Source organism: Delphinapterus leucas, chromosome 2 (assembly GCF_059928025.1).
Source record: "Delphinapterus leucas isolate spDelLeu-1000000601 "Yukka" chromosome 2, BTC_Dleu_Yukka2, whole genome shotgun sequence".
NCBI lineage: Eukaryota > Metazoa > Chordata > Mammalia > Artiodactyla > Monodontidae > Delphinapterus > Delphinapterus leucas.
The window spans coordinates 79,919,305-79,935,860 of NC_143130.1; the positions used below are offsets into that span (position 1 = coordinate 79,919,305).

General features: G+C 52.2%; 1 protein-coding gene across 1 annotated transcript in view; it reads right to left on the bottom strand.

Annotated features, from left to right (window-relative positions):
- Positions 1-716: 716 nt before the first annotated feature.
- Positions 717-16,556, bottom strand: part of CGNL1 (cingulin like 1) — a 154,179-nt gene continuing 138,339 nt past the window's right edge. The window contains exons 15-19 of the mRNA XM_089907163.1: positions 7,854-7,937; positions 6,866-6,990; positions 5,416-5,524; positions 4,879-5,042; positions 717-3,791 (exon numbers count right to left, since the gene is read on the bottom strand). Of these exons, the coding sequence (XP_089763289.1) occupies positions 3,647-3,791; positions 4,879-5,042; positions 5,416-5,524; positions 6,866-6,990; positions 7,854-7,937 (627 nt within the window). The 3' untranslated portion in view covers positions 717-3,646. The remainder of the gene's footprint in view (positions 3,792-4,878; positions 5,043-5,415; positions 5,525-6,865; positions 6,991-7,853; positions 7,938-16,556) is intronic.

Consider the following 16,556-nt stretch of genomic DNA (forward strand, 5'->3'; position numbering starts at 1 on the left):
GAGCAGCAGGCCGCCCTGACCACCTTTAGAACCAGAGACACAAGGAGGAGGTATGGTCGCCCAAGTCCTGTGCGTCCTGTGCAGTCCTGTCCGGCTGCGTCACCGCTGGAAACGCTGCACAAAAGAGGGGTGACAACAGAAAAATGCTGACCTCCACCTGCTCCCACAAGCTGACCCCGACCAGAGTCGTCATCGGTCATGGGGGGAACCCAGGGCCTTTAGGGATCGGCCTCCAGAGGACAGGGCAGAGAATGGCACTGAAGACCATGAACAGTGTAGGTCCCTTCCACGTGGAAGGGACTCCTGTTTCATATAAAATGGACCAGGGTACCTGCTGTTAGCCTGCTGCAGATCAAGTGAGATTATGCGCTAACTGTGATTGCAGGAGAACCCATTTCAGTTTTGGAACAAGGAGAAAACAGGGGGTGCCTGTTTATTCTCAGTTATCAACACACTTCCCCTTTTGCCATTTTCTGGAAATGGGCAGTCTGGATTTCTCAGAACATCACAACCATCCAGGGGCATTAATCCTCTCAGTGCGCCCCACTCACCCCCTCCCCACCCTTCTATTTCAGACACGGATCCCAGCCTGGAACGCCCCAAGTTCCCCTACCTTGGGTAGCTTCCAGCCATTCACCTGGGCTGTTTCTTGGCAGACACGGAGCCAAGCTCTGGAGAAAACAAGGGAGTCGAAATAACGGGAGTCAAGATTCCTGCTGGGTGATACCGTTTATTGAAAGGCAAACTTGCTTTCTCCAGGAGTTCACTTACATGGAGGTAGCTGCCTAAGAATGTCTCCTCCCGGTGACAAACCCAGGCAATCAAACCATACCCGAAAGCAGAAACCCAACAAAATAAGACTAATCGGCATTGCCAGATGACACTCAGAGGCAGGAAAAAAAATCATAAAGCTATATGATGATTGTCTCTTCAGCACTGCATTTGGCCACATACTTGTTTATTAAATACTTTTTTTTCTTTTTAAACTAGCTAAAAGAAAATACTCTCGAGTAGGGTTAGTTCTTAAAGCGACAAACAGAAAAAAATATATATGTGTACATAATAAAATCAAAGAATGACAGCGTGTCAGAGCTGGCAAGGACCTTGAGCCCTGGTCCTCAATCATTCCGCGTCATCTGCCGCTCTGAGTGCAGGCCTCTCAAGGTCACCCCTGTCAAGGTCACCACGGTAAGATGAGCTGGGACTTGAAAACATCTCTCCTCTCAGCTCCCAGGCTCGTGTTCCTCCCATCCTGGTGCACCGCATGCATCCAGTTCACCGCCAGCCCCATTACGGCGCAGGAGGGCGCATTTGTTGACATTTTTAACGTCCCAATTTTAGGGTAAAGATGCAGATCTTCCGAATGGTGAGCTCTGTTCTCTTTTCACAGGCAGTTTGTTTCTTGCAGCCTGCCTCATGGCTACCAGAAGGAGCTGGCCAGAATGAGAGGCAGAAACTTTCTCACAAACCAAGACAGATGCTGACTCGCTCCCAAAGTTCTTGGGCCCCCAACTTTTCCCATCTCTAATCTGTAGTGATGAGCAGGCGAACGCATTGCTGGGCAGGCTTCTTGGCAAATACCTAATGGCGGTGGAAGCAGCGGGGAACTCAACAGCATATGAGAGTCGAAGAACCCCTGTGGGTTCCAATGAGCCAGCCAACCAATCACAGGCTTGCTGCCTCCCCAAGAGGACAGAGGGGCTCCGGGGCTAGGTCTGAAGGGGCTCAGCCTCTGTGTTCATTGGTGTGACTGTTGTCGATCACCCCCTCTCCCCTGACAGTGCTCCAGGAAGGGAGGGATTTTGATCTACTTTATTTACTGCTGTGTCCCCAGTGCCAAAGACTGGGATATCATGGATGTCCAATAAATACATGCTAAATGAATGAACGGCTAAAGGGAGGAATCTCTCCATACTCCAAATAGGTAAGCAGAGGCAAGAAGCACTCCACCCAGCAGAGGTAGAAGAGGGGTTGGCTCTTCTGCTCTGGGGGCTTCACCCATGGTGGCGGGGGGCAACAACACCTACCCATAGATGGGGCTGATCACTCTGAATCCTGCTGGGTGCGCTCTGTGACCTGGCGTAGGTAGGGCACTGAGATTCCCTGCTCCCTGTGGCAACTGTCATGGAGCGCTGGGGTCACAGGCCTCTTACCTACCAGGATATGTGGGGACACTGCGAGGCAGCTGAACACTCAATCACATGCACACAACTTGAAGGGTTCCCTCCCTGGCCACGGCCCTGACCAGCTGCGATTGGACCTGGCCTCTGTGCGTGCCTAGGGACCATCACAGTGGAGGGGACACCAGGAAGGCCAAGAGGAAGTGCCGGGATACCCAGCATCCTCCCAGTGCCTCCCTGAAATTCCATCCCAACAACATGGCCTTGCCCAGACCTCACCCAGCCCCAGTTACCTCCTGCCTGGTGCCGGCCGCTGTCCCTCTGTCCCAGAAGTCAGGATTCTTCCAGTTTGCACAGAAATGCCTCTGTCTGACTGCTGCTTCCTTCCTCCCTTTCCTGACATAAACCTGAGATCCTGTCCAATCTGCCTCTTGCCTACACATCCCCGCAGCTTTCAAGAACTTCTTCCTCTTCCACCTCCTCCTTCCTACCCACGCTCACACACGCCTGCTTATCTCCTCTCCCTTCTTCCCGTCCCCGTGACCTTACTGCACACATCACCTGCCTCTTCCTCAAGCCTAAGTCCACGAACCTTGCTCCCAAACCCTCGCGGTCCCCACCTGGCAACCACGCTGTCCAGGGACGGAGAGAGTGTAGTTTGGAGGCGGGAGGAAAGGACCAAAAAGACACGACAGGAGGGCTCCACCCCCGGCCCCCGAAACCAGCATCATTTGTCAAAAACCATACGTACATGTCTGCCCACTCCACCTGTGCAAAAGAAACGGCAGCTGGTGACTGGTATTGGTCTCAGCATGGTTCAAACATTTTAACAAAATTCTAGATAAAATAAGCAACCAAGGACCACGGATACAAGTGACCTCTGACTTTCCCTCCCTCCATCAACAAGTTCTTTACCAAGACCACCTGAACTTCTCTTCTTAGGCTTAACTCTCCCTTATCACCACAACAATTCCTTTTTCCAAATCTGATGCCCAGAGTGGTCTTTACTTTCTCCCTCTTGCCTCTGGCTCAGTTATACTTAAAAATCTAGTAGCTTTGTATTTTTAAAAATAATACTCAATAGAGATGTGTGAACTTTACAAACAAGCCACCCCACGAAGCCTCTGCAACATTCCAAAATGGAAGAGCAGCAGTCTGTGAGAAGGTCTGATTTAAAATATGCACAGCCTACACATCCTCCCCTCCCCTTCACAATGGCTACTAACTAGTAACTAGCATTTGGACCCCTTTTCTTGACGGGGGGGCGGAGGGCAGAGAGGAGCAGCCATGCAGAGGGTGCTGCAGACAGCTGTGCAGAACGGAGGCTCCATCCTGCCAAGCGGCTGCAGGCGTCTCAACGCATACCCTGCAACAGCTGCTGTCTAAGCTACCAGAGCTGTGCTGCCATAGAGATCCTAGGAGGACATGACGTCACAGGGAGGAATTATCTGGTCCGCGAAGAGGAGGTGATGGCGCTCCCTTCCTCTCCTCACGCTGTGGGCGGCTGCAGGCCCCTGGAAGTGGGCTCAGATCTGGCTGGCGGCGGTGCTGTCCTTGGCGAAGGTGTAGCTCAGCGGCGCCTCATAGAGGCTCCCCCCATCCGTGCTGAGGTCGTCGTCGTCGTCGTCGCCGTCCACGTCATCCAGCACTTTGCTTGGCAGCTTCTTAAGTCTGCAAAACAACAGGTGGCATGTTTCCTGGCCCTGGACCGGGGCTCACCTCCGATCTGGAGGCGAAGGGGTTCTAGACGCCTGTCTCTCCACCCCAGCGAGTGGCATATAAGCACAGGAACTTAACTCGTCTGCACCTGCCAGTTCCTACAGCAACAGGGAACAAACTGCCCACCTGAGAGCACGGGAGGCTGCTGCTGACAGGGTGGGCTGGGCAGGGCTGGGGCAAGGTCAACAGCACTGATTTTTCCTTCTGCCTCAAGCTCCAACATGGCTCAGCAGGGTGCTGCCATAAATCCTATCTTAATTTAAAATTTTATCATCTTGTTCACCATGGGCTGTTTGCATTAATTTTTATTTTAATATTGCATCTTGATTATTGAGATTTTTTGGTGCCCCCTAATGCCAGCCTGGGGCTGGGTTCTCGATAGACATGCCCTGTTTACAGGATTCTCAACAGGCTCCAGTCTTCTGGGCATTGATAAGAGAACTACCTGGGCAGCCAGCAAAAAGCCCCAGGTCACAGTCGGCCTCCAAGAAAGGCCCAGCTCCACGAATGGGTGTGAACTTAAACTCACCCCCTCACTCCAATGCCCCAGGTAGTGACCCTGAGGCAGGGAAAGCAACCCCGCACCTAATCCCCCATCCTTAGGGCCGTGGCAGGGGAGCTCAAGAGAGCAGCTCTCTCCGGAGACCAGGTTTGGGACATCCTCGTCCTCCTGAGAACACAAGCCACAGCTTTACCTCATTTCTCCCTAACCCAGGAGTCCCTAAGGGCTGGTCCAGGAGCTGGTCCCTACACAGTGGTGTGAGCTAGTCTGACCTGCTCTGAGCCTCAGGACGACAGGGACGATACCTGCCCGGCCGACACCAGGGCAATGGTATGAGGATGACACATGTGACACCCTACTGATCACGTGGGGCGACCGGAGTGGATACAGCCGCTCTCACTCCTAGGGTGGGATGACCCCAAAGGTGACAACAAGGGATCAGCTTGAGACAAAGGAGTGGGAGCGCTCTGAAAGCATCAGGCTCCCCTCCAACGTCAGGGCCATCACGGCCCCGGGGGGGTTGCCGCACTTGCCCACCTTAAGTCCTTCTTCATGGAATTTAGCTGCCCCTGCAGCTGCTCATTCACGTCCATCTGTTCCTCCAGCTCCCTCTGCAGCTTCTTCTTAGAACTTTCCAGTCTGTCTATTTCCTCCTCAGCCTCCTCCACCTGTCGCTTCATTGCTTTCAGGCGCAAGCTCAGCTGCAGGGGGAAGGCAGGCCGTGAGCCGGCGGGTCGCCCAGCCCAGCACAGAGAGGCCAGTGGTCCAGCCCCCTTCTCTCCCAGCAACCAGGGTACGGCAAAGGGGGCAACCAGCCTCACGGGAAAGTGGAGATGAGGCTCTAAGACTGAAAATTCTACTCTTTAAAAGCCAACTTCAGGGTCTGAAGTTTGCCGAAATCCCCTACTAAAGTGGGCTCTAAAGGCCCCATTCCATGACGTAAGGGGTGGAGTGGAAACGGCGGACTCAGTCCACTCAACTTCACCCCTTGCCTGCCCGCCGAGGCCTCCCCTCCCTCTCGCTTCCCCAGCCCGAGACATTAAATCTCAAAAGTGCTCGCAGAGCGTCCCGCACCTGGTCCTTCTGATCAGTCAGCGACAGGTGCTCATCGTCTACCTGCATCACTAGCTCTTTCACCTTCCGCTCCAGCCGGCGGTTGCTGACCTGGAGGCTGGCCCGGTCCCTGGAAGAGCGGGGGAAGCAGAACAGAGGACTGTCTCATCCCAGCCACCTGCGAGGCCAGCCCAGGGCTGTCTGGTGGACGCAGGGTCAGAGAGACTCACAAGTGTACAGCAGGACAGCGCTGCTCGTTGGACAGATGAGGAAACAGGGGCTCTGAGAGGGGGAGGGACTTTGCCCCAGGCTGCGGAGCCAGCGAGAGGCTGAGCCGGAGCCAGACCTGCCCTGAGTACTCCCAGTCCTGGGCTTTACTTGGTAAGGCAGTGGGTCATAGACTGCCAGGCTGTGAATATTTGGAGTTTACTCCAGGCTGCCCTGGAGCAAAAAGGCCCAGTCCCAAAAGTCTTACTGAAAATGGATAACGTAAAGTGCTCTATGCACACACACCCACACTGCTTCCAGGAAGGTGAGGGGCCATGAGTAAGAACTGAAGCTAGGGACCTCCCTGGTGGCGCAGTGGTTAAGAATCCGCCTGCCAAGGCAGGCGACGCGGGTTCGAGCCCTGGTCCGGGAGGATCTCACATGCCATGGAGCAGCTAAGCCCATGCACCACAACTACTGAGCCCACGAGCCACAACTACTGAGCCCGTGCTCTGGAGCCATGAGCCACAACTACTGAGCCCTCACTCTAGAGCCCGCAAGCCACGACTACTGAACCTGCGTGCCACAACTGCTGAAGCCCGTGTGCCTAGAGCCCCTGCTCCGCAACAAGAGAGGCCACCGCGACGAGTGGCCCCCGCTCGCCGCAATTAGAGAAAGCCCACACGCAGCAGCAGAGACCCAATGCAGCCAAAAATAAAAATTAAAAAAAATAAAATAAAAAAAAGAACTGAGGCTGGTCAAGCTTAACCCGGTACTGGCCCTCAGGCTGTGGTCTGAGAACAAGCTGTAGAGAATCACATGTAGTCATCTGATCCTGTGTCCCTTCCACCCACATGCCCATCTCTGACAGATGGCCACTCAGTCTCCGCTTGAATATACCTGGCCCCCCCAGAGCAGAGACAGCCACCTTACCTCTATTCCAGCTCAAACTCAGTAGCTTACAAGGCAGCCTGTCCTATTTAAGGCATGGGGAAAGGAGCAGCTAAGAGCTGAGCAGTGGGGAGTCCCAGGTTTTAGTCCTGTTACATCAATATTCTGCCAGGCTACCTTCCTCAAGTCATTTACTTTGGTGGGTCTCAGTTTTCTCATCTATAAAATGGAAACAATTTTCCAGCAAGGTTGTACTTGCTCTGCCTTCCTCACAGGCTTTCGAGGATAGGAAGAGATACAAGTGTGAAAGCACTTTGTAATGTGATGCCCACTGCCCACCAGGGCCTCTGCACCACGGCTGGGCCCAGCTCACCTCTCCTCGCTCTCCAGACGGTCCTCCAGCTCTGCGATCCTGGCCTCCAGCTGCACCACCAGCCCCTCTTTGCTGGACCTGTAGGAACCTTCCAGGTGGATAATCCGGCTCTTTAAGTCCTTGTTCTGGAATCAGACAGGGAGGCCGTGAGGGGCTGTGTCTGCCGCACCCTCTGTGCAGAGCAGAGCAGAGCACAGGGCAGGGCAGTGTTTGGTCGGTGACTGGGGTAAGCCTGCTTTCCACCTTAGGATGTGTGGCCCCAGGAGACCTTGGGATGTATCCAGGGAAAAGCTTTGCACTCATGTCCTGGCAAGCCAAAAGAAGAGATTCTATCACATTGCTTATACGCCTAAGTGAAATCTTTGCATGTCCTAAGGCTACTGGATGTCAGACAAATGAGGTTGACCTTGGCCTTTTATAAACCTATTGGGGCGGGGGACTTCCCTGGAGGCCCAGTGGTTAAGACTCTACGCTTCCATTGCAGGGGGTGTGGGTTTGAGCCCTGGTCGGGGAACTGAGATCCCACGTGCTGTGCGGCACGGCCAAAATAAATAAATAAATAAATAAACCTACTGGGGCGGGACAGGAGAAATAGGCTCCTTCAGCAATATCATACATCATATTCAGTGAAGAACTTACATGAATGGCATGTAAAAGAAATAGCGATTCAAGTAAGGTTTGTTAGCAACTCCTGCATCTGAGGACACTGGTTCTTTATTATTCTCCTTTCATTCGAATTTAGCCCTCTTTAGGATCTAGAAACAACACTTGCAATTCTACCTCTCCCCAGCTGCTAAACTCACAAGCACACTTAATATTGTGGGAATAACCTCTCTGGAAAAGGCCTTAGAAACACCTGTACCTCTCAGGTGAGTTACTCTGCAGAGTTCTTGGGGGTGCTGTGCAAAGAAGGCTCAACCAAGGGGCTCTAGTCCAAAGCCATGGCGGGGCGGGGGGGGGGGCGGTTCATGGGGCCAGCTGCCCTCACCTGTCTCTCCAGGGAAATCTTGTCACACTCTAAGTCTTGCTTCACGGCTCGCTCCTGAAGTAGCTCGTTCCGCATCTGCTCCATCTACACCACACAGTGCAAAAGTCCAGAGGTTAGAGGGGGTGTTCCTATAGCCTTTGTGCTGAAATGGTTCGCAGGTATGAATTCCAACAACCAAGTCAGCTCCTCTTTATGACGGGGGCCTCCTGCCTTCTCCTCTTGAATACTGGAGCTGTCCCTTAGATATTCTTGAGTTCTCAATGATTGCAACAATAATGATACAAATACCAATAATAGTCAAAGTTAACCCTGCCGTTATGGGTTGAATTCTGTCCCCTCCAAAAAGATATATTAAAGTCCTAACCCCTAGAACCTCAGATGTGACCTTATCTGGAAAAAGGATCTTCACAGAGGTAATCAAGTTAAACTGAGGTCATTAGGGCGAGCTCGAATCCAGTATGACGGGTGTCCTTATAAAAAGGGGAAGTTTGAATGCAGAGACAGACATGCACAGAGGCAAGACAGAGACACAGGGAGAATGCCACGTGAAAACAGAGGACTGGAGTGAGGCATCTACAAGTGAAGGAGCACCAAAGATTGCCGGCAAACTACCAGAAGCTAGGAAGAAGCAAGGAAGGATTCTCCGACAGGTCTGGAGGGAGTACGACCCTGCTGACACTTTGCTTTCAGGCTTTTGGCCTCCAGAGCTTGAGACAACACATTTTTGTTGTTCTAGGCCATCTAGTTTCTGGTACTGATAATTGTTACAGCAGCCCTAGGGAACCGCTACACCTGCTCAGCACTCCGCCTGTGCTATCCTACGATATCCCCTCAACAAGCCTATGACGCAGGTAATATCATCTCTCCTGAGGACATCAGGGCTTGAAGAAGTTAATCAACTTGGATCATGACCAACCATCCCAGCCTGCCCAGGACTGAGGATGTGCTCAGGCCATGTGACTCTGAACGCTAAAACTGAGGGAGTCCCAGGCAAACTGGGATGAGTCAGTCACCCAACTTGCCAGGGATCTACACAAGAAGTAACAGGGGAAGCTAGTACTCCCCTGAGCTGCTGGCTGCTGCATTACAAGTTCGAGCTTTAGTAAAGGCTTCTGCAGTCAGCATATCTCAGATGCTGCTAGATTTCTCCCTTCTTATGCCAAAAACAGAAGTCAGCAAGAACACTCCAGGTGTCCTGCCAAAGGCTAAGCCTCACCGAGGATTTCTTCTATATTAATAGGAAATGAGCCTAGCTGAGCGGCATCTGGAAAGAAACCCTGTCGTCTGCCTATCGGTGTCTCCATTCCCCATCCCCAGTGGGCCGTAGCAACGGTGAAATGCGCTTCAGAGGAAGAGGCCCCAGACCCTGTTCCCAGGACCGTCCAGCAGAGGGCAACCTGAAGAAGCCCAGAGAACTAAGAAGGTGAGCCAGGAAAATAAAACTGCCCGTTCCTTCTTAAGGCCGGGTCCGACAGAGGTAAGAGGTGTGCACACAGGAGTCCCTGGATGCCTGGGGAGCACGTGTAACAGTCTCACCCTGACCAGCCTTGATCTTGATTTTCACAAATCCAAATCCTGTACAAGCACCCTCGTGAGTAAAACATAAGCTCACCCTGCCTTCCCTGCCATCCACCTGGAGGGCAAGACCTGAGGAATAATGAGAGGAGACGCCACCACCACGACAGGCTAGGCTTGCGTCTCCCACTGTCCCGACCACAGCGTATGCACGGAATGACAAGCAGAGTGGTGCGGCTGGCCCAGAGTGGGTGACAGGGAGTGGTAAGGAACGAGGCTGGCAATGGGCAGGGCTGGGACGTGGAGAGCTCGGTACCACAGGAGGAAGCTGAGGCCCTGCCCACAGAGGAGGGTGAACCTGTGTGGCCCAGAAGAAAGCTCACAGTTTTGCATTTCTGACTGGCAGGCTTCTAAGTCACAGGGGTTCCGACGTCTACAGCAGACTACACGGAGGTCCGGGGCAGTTATCCACATCTCGGGAGGAAGGAGGGTCAGGACAGAGGCCGTGCCTACTCATGGCCCACTACCTCACCTACTCTGGCTCCCTAGACTAACTCAGTGAAAAGGCTTCGAACAGACTTAGGGTCTACATACGGCTGTCGCGTAAAAACCAAGATCCGGGAGGCAGCTGGCCTCCTTAGGGCATCCTTGTACACAGCAGGGGAAAACATGCCAGCCGTGCACAGGTCAGCAGGCAGAGCACATAAAACTCCGCCCTCGGCTCCAAGCCCCCGCCTGGCCCCGGGCCCTCGAGAATCACATGCTGCACAGAGGGCCCTGGACAATTCCTCTAACTGCTCTAGGAGCACCAGGTCCACGGGTAATGAATGCAGCCTCACAGCCCCACTCCGAGCACGGCTGTGAATCAGCCAACACCCCTACAGAGGTCGTCAGCACGGCTGGGCCACGGGACCACGATGTGCCTCTTGGGGGAAACTGTTCTGTTCACGCCCGCTGGGCAGAGGCCAGGACCTCACTGAGGACACGGCTAAACTTTCACTGCGACGGGAAGCAATTACACAGGGAGCGATGGCCCAGCTTCTCTTCCTGGCTCTGCATCCACCTGCATGTGACCTTGGTCGCCTCACCTCTGGGATGTGGACTCCTCGTTTCTAAACAAGGAAGCTGAACAAGGCGGCCTGTAGGCCCTTGGAGCTGGCCTACAATGCAGTGAAAGCACAGTCGGTGCCTCCCGCCTGCCGTGCGGCGCTGTGCGGCCCTCCTTCTTAAGGCCCCGGTCTCCATCTTTCAGCTACAGTAGCCATTCCATGTCTCCAAGACCTTTAGGGGCGTCCCCAGAAAAGACCCACTCCGTCGGGGTGACAGTGAGTGTGTGTTTGTGAACACGTAGGTTTGAGTGCCGGGGGAGGGGTGGTCTTGGAATGATGGGGTGGGCCCATGCATTCGTTCAGACTGTATTATCACAGCCCTAGGCTGGACAGCATGACAGTACCTGACCTCATTATAGGCTCGTGGGGGACAAATGAACAAGCCCTGTCCCTGTGGTCAGTGTCACTGCAATGGGGAAGGACAGCATGCTGGCACGGGGTGCACGGCAGTGGTCACAGCCCAGACTGGGAGGGTTGAGGAAATTCTCCAGAGCAAGAGACGCTGAGCTGAGATCTGAGAGCTGAGAGGGAGGTCAGAGTGAGGCAGGGTGGGGACGAGGCGGGAGAGGAAGTGCAGCTCTCCTAGCCAGGGACCACTAATGAGAAAAGGCAGGAGCTAAGAAAGAGGAAGGGAGCGCTGGAAGAATCGAGAGCACTGAGGTGGACACGCGGGGAGGCAACGGGACGGGTTAAGAGCTCAGGTGGCGAGGCAGACAGGGAGCAGTCACACAGGGCCCGTTATAATATTGTGACCACAGCGAACGTCTGTATTGCACTTAACAAAAGTAAGTCTGGAGCATTTTTATAGCGTTATCTCATCTCATCCTCACTACCACCTGATGAGGCGGGTACTATTAACATCCCTAGGTACCCCTAGAGTCCAGGGGAGTTTGCAGATACAGGTGTGGAGACTGGGTGATGCCAGCTGAAGCCACAGGACAAATGAGCTCACCGAGGAGAAGAGCATGAAGAATGAGGAGAACCATGCCCTGGGAAGGCCGCCCCGCTCCACTTCGTTAGGGGAGGTATGGAGAAAACCAGGACACTGACCTGCTGCAAAGGCCCAGAAGGGTGAGGACAGAGGAAGATGCGTCTAGTTTGGCCAGGAAGATGGCTCTGGGAGGCTCAGCAGAGAAGGGAGAGACAGGGAAGCCCCTCTTCTATAGAACCGTAGCGTGACAGATGACAGCTCTGAGCCGAGGGCTGAGGAGAGCTCAAGTAAGGGGTTTGCAAGACAGATGCCCACAGCTGTTAGCAGACCGAGGGGGAGAATCACTGAGGAGGAAACAGTTACAGGTGATGGACTGTAGCGGGACGGGAGTGTGGCAGGAGACTGTTCAGGGAAGGATGCAGGCCCACGCTGGGGGCAGCACGGGAGTGGGAGAGAACCCAGGAGAGGGACGGTAAGCCAGGGCTCGTGGGGGAAAGCTCCTGTAGCTCGGAGGCCCAGGAGGCAGCAGGAAGGGAAAGAGAAGGGAAGGGAGATTATTTCCCCAAAAGTTAAGGGATAAGGAAGACCTGGAGGCTTGTCGAGAGAGAGGAAGAGAGAAAGAAAGAAGTTTAGTTGCTGGTGGCGGTGGGGGGGGGGGGAGGTGAGGCCAAAATCCACCAGAAGGCAATAAAAGGCAGTGGGGGCAGAGTCCAGGGGCTCTGGCAGCTGTTCAGCAACTGCGTGAGGAGGCAGGCAGTGACTTCCACAACTGTGCTCCAGGCCTGAGGAAGCAGGAGGGAAACAGAGAGAACCAAGAGCCCCTGGCGACAGGTGCAGAGTGACTACGAGGGTCCACGTCTGAGCCTGTTAATTCTCCCAGGACTCTCTGAGGCAGACGTTACCACCCCCACCTCCCAGGTGGGAGGTTCAGGACTGGCGGCCGTTCCCTTCTCTGCCAACCTCCCAGGTCCCTCAGTGAAGGGCAAAACCTAGAAGTAGGAGTTCTGGGGGGGCCTTTGGAGCCTAAAAGGAAGAAGCACCTCCAGTGGCATGAGGCAGAAAAGCGCTGTGGAGGGATTTAAAGATCGCCAAGGGGTCCACGGCACTGGGCCCAGGCTGGGGTTCAGGACAAACTTAAAGAAGCGGCCATCGGCCAAGGTGTTGCTCCCTCGGGGCTACTGGCTGGAAATTCTGGATCCTGCCAGAAAATGAGCCTCCCAGTACAGAGGGGCACTCAGGAAACAGGATCCCGGAGGTCCCTGCAGGTTCAAGACCTCCCAGGAGCGCCCCAGGCAAATGTGAGTCTCCAAAGGAAAAACAAAGCAAAACAGTAATTATTTATACCCCACCACATCCCCTCCAAAGATGGCTATTAAAATGCAAGTGTAAAATAAATCAGAGTGAAGAACAGGAAGGAACAAATGTGAGACCATAAAACTTAACAGTTACTGTCACCGGACAGTCAACTTTCCTCCAGTCTTTTTGGCAAACATGATAGGCTTCCTTCAGGTCTTCAAAAAAGGAGAGCCAGACCCTGAATTCTAGAATAAATACACCAGCTGTACACCTGAAACTAACACAACACTGTTAATCAACTATACTCCAATATAAAATAAAAACTTAAAAAATAAATTAAGTGTGAAATGAACAAATTTTTAAAAAACACCATGCGGAGCCGTACACAAGGAATACCACGTGGTGTTACGGACAATACCCCCAAGGGTGGGTTTCACCATAAACCACATGTGTTTCCGTCGAGTTCCTCAATACTGTGATCTCCAGGAATGGCCCCGTGACTCGTGAATATTCCACATCAGACTCTGCTCACCCTGAGCCCACATTGGGGACAAAAAAAAAAAAAAGAGAGAGAGAGAGAGAAATGGCCTCTGGTTTAGCCAGCTTCCTCCTTTGGACCAGGGAAGTAAATCTGAGGCTGAGAAAACATTTCTTTATGTAAGCTTAGCGCTTTACGTTGTTGTTTACCCTTCAACTATACTAAGTAGACCAAACAAAAACTTTCCAGTCGAATTAAAAACAGAAGGGGAGCCGAAGGCAAGAGTTATCACAGCTGGATTGAAAGAATGCTAAACCCTGAGCACGTTGATCGGAAATAACAGTATCAGATTCCAGTGGGTTTATGTCAGAGGCACCCGTGACCTGAGCCAGCTCTCAGGATTAGAAGCAGCTGCCTTCTGGGTTAATGAAAAGCCAGAGATATTTATGATCGCTAGTAATAATATTTAACCCCATCACCTGTGTTTACCGTTGGGCTGTAAAGGGGTTGGTGAGCACACACTCTTGGCTAGTACTAAAAGTGATACTCAGTCACAAGAAAGGAAAAGTATTATTAACCAACTGTACACATTGGGTTTTTGAGTAGTCTTTACAATAGGAGGCAGTTCTGAGACCAGGATCATTTTAATTAAAGAAGAAAAAACAAAAGAAAGAAAGAAATCCCATTCTGATCTTTCACGGGCTGACTGCAAAGCAGCCTTATTTCCCAGGCCCGTATTCTGGTGGTTGCATCCCCCTGGTGCAGACTGAGGAGCAGGTGTGAGCCAGCCACTCGGGAGCAGTTCCTGAAAATGACTGCAGAAGCCTGCAACTTTATCCACTGGGATTTACCCTGCAGTTGCCAAGGCAACAGGGCAGCTCTCCTCTTGCCTGCTGGCTCCCTGGGTTGAACAAATGGTCCTTCCACTGGGCTGGGCTATCCTGGCCTCCGTGGGCAAGAGAACACCTCTCCATCTCGGCCCAGATCTACTGTTAACTGTAGCACTCAGCCACCAGCAGTCACACAGCAGTGCCCAAGGAGCTAGAACATCAGCCTGTGGGACACATTTGCAACACCAAGCTGGGCCATCTGAATCCTGGACTCAGGAGGAGGGTCAGGAGAGGATCAGGTGAAAATAAATCCTCACTCATATTAAGAGACACTGTGGCATTATTTTTAAACTTGGGCACAGAGACCCAAACGTTTGGGGTGTTTTTACCACCCTCACTGTCCGATGCTGGGATGATAGGAACAGGTGGGAGGTGATGAGCTTTGGCTCCACACTTCTTACAAGCCTCGAGACCCTAAGCAGCCACTTAGCCTCGTGAGCCCTGAAAACAACAAGAGCAAGCATGCAAGGCACGGGCACAGCGCCCAGCACCTGGAGAACCCTCAGTAAGGACGGCAAATATCGTAAAAGGAAACATGGCTTTAGAGGAAGGAGAGGAAAAAGGATTTCTCCGGATTGAAACAGACCAAAAACCAGTATAGCACCCACTATTTCATTCAAATTTCCTTCAACTTTAAAATATCCTGGGGGGTGGGATGAATTGGGAGACTGGGATTGACATATATACACTACTATGTACAAAACAGATAACTAATGAGAACCTACTGTACAGCACAGGGAACTCTACTCAGGGCTCTGTGGTGACCTAAATGGGAAGGAAATCCAAGAAAGAGGGGATATATGTATACATAGAGCTGGTTCACTTTGCTGTACAGCAGAAACTAACACAACACTGTAAAGCAACTCTTCTCCAATAAAAATTAATTAAAAAAAAAAAAAGAATATCCTGAGCGTGTATCTAAAAGGAAGGCCTTAGAAGGGCTGGGAACTTACAAAGAACGTTGCCAGCATTTACTGAGCATCAGATGTTAAGCACGAGAAAGTGGAAACAAACACATGAAAAGGACAGAATGTTTGATCTCACAACCGCCTCTCCTGTCCTCTGTCCGTGGAAACAGCCCACCTGAGGCTTCACTCAGGCCCCCTTTCTCCTGCCCTTACTCCCATCCCCTTCGAGAACACTGTGTATGCTTCACTGTTCTGCTCAACGACCTTCCCAGGCTCCCCATTGCCTTCAGGGTATAGTCCTTTCAAAATCCCTCAACCTGCCTCTCCCGTGATTCCCTCATGGACACCAGAAACCTAACCAAGCACAGCAGTCCATTCGTTGCTCCAGAAAATGCTAAATAGACCCTACCTCCCAATCCTTGCTCACACCCTCCACCATATCTAGGATTCCCTTCCCATTCCTTACTTTGTCTAAATCTTACCCTTTCCGCAAAGCCAGCTCCGGGCCAGCCTTCCCCTAAGAACTCCCACTGTCACCCTCGCTATCATGGTCTTTCCCTGCTTAGCTGCCTGACTCTTTCACTTGGCATTTAGTACCCACTGCTTTTTCTTGATAGTTATCCATTGTTTAGGCAAGCCCCTGCTCCTCAAGCCAACCACAGTGCCTGCCTTGGTCAGCTGTGCACCCTGGCTGGATCACAGGTGATTCTGGGCCTCGGCTCTCTCATCCACTGCACAGAAAGTCTGGGGAAATGAACCTGGAGGTCCTCGCCAGATCTAAGATTCTGTAAATGGGGTAGGCCATTCACTAAAATTACCGGAAAACCTCTTTTTCTGTTTTCCCACCTAAGCCCTGTCACTCAGACTAGGAGAATGAATGGGAGATGTTCAGAGGGTGCAAAAAAAAAAAAAGATTTAGACAGGGAGCTTGTGAGCATGCAGAGATTAAGTAGAGACAACAGCTGCAATCTTTGACTTTTTAATTTAAAGAGACCAAGATCCAAAACATAAAGTTCCCCACGCCTTCCCTTTTCACGGCAGTTTGCAGCACATCCAGACCGGATGCTACAAATCAGGTTGGAGAGGACAGACAGGCACCATTTCCTGCTCCTTAAGAGACATCTCCCGTGACGAGGTGTCACAGGGCAGCATGTGAGGGGGCGGAGAAGGGGTCTTAGGTTTAGAAGCTTCCCATTTCTCTGATTCTGGCAGGAAGGCAGCCGGTACATCCCTAGAAGTTAACCTAAATGAACTGAAACAACTTCAGAATCAAGGCCCACCTGTCTACACTCAGAGCCCTTTCTTGAACCTTTACTTTAAGAGGCAAGAAGCGAGTCTCAGATTGACCTTGACTTTGAGTGAGAAGTAAATGCTTTCCTGTAAGGCGGGTATATTTGACAAGCCCTTTTCTCTACCCTTGCTCAGAAATCCAAAGGCAGCTCATGCCAGAAGAGAGCACTCCATCAGGAGACCCCACTTCATCTCAGCGGTTTGTTTTGTTTTATTGTTTTCGTAATTCCTACCTCAGTTTGAACACGATGCTCAATTTCTCCGCTTTTAACAGACACCAGGCTTT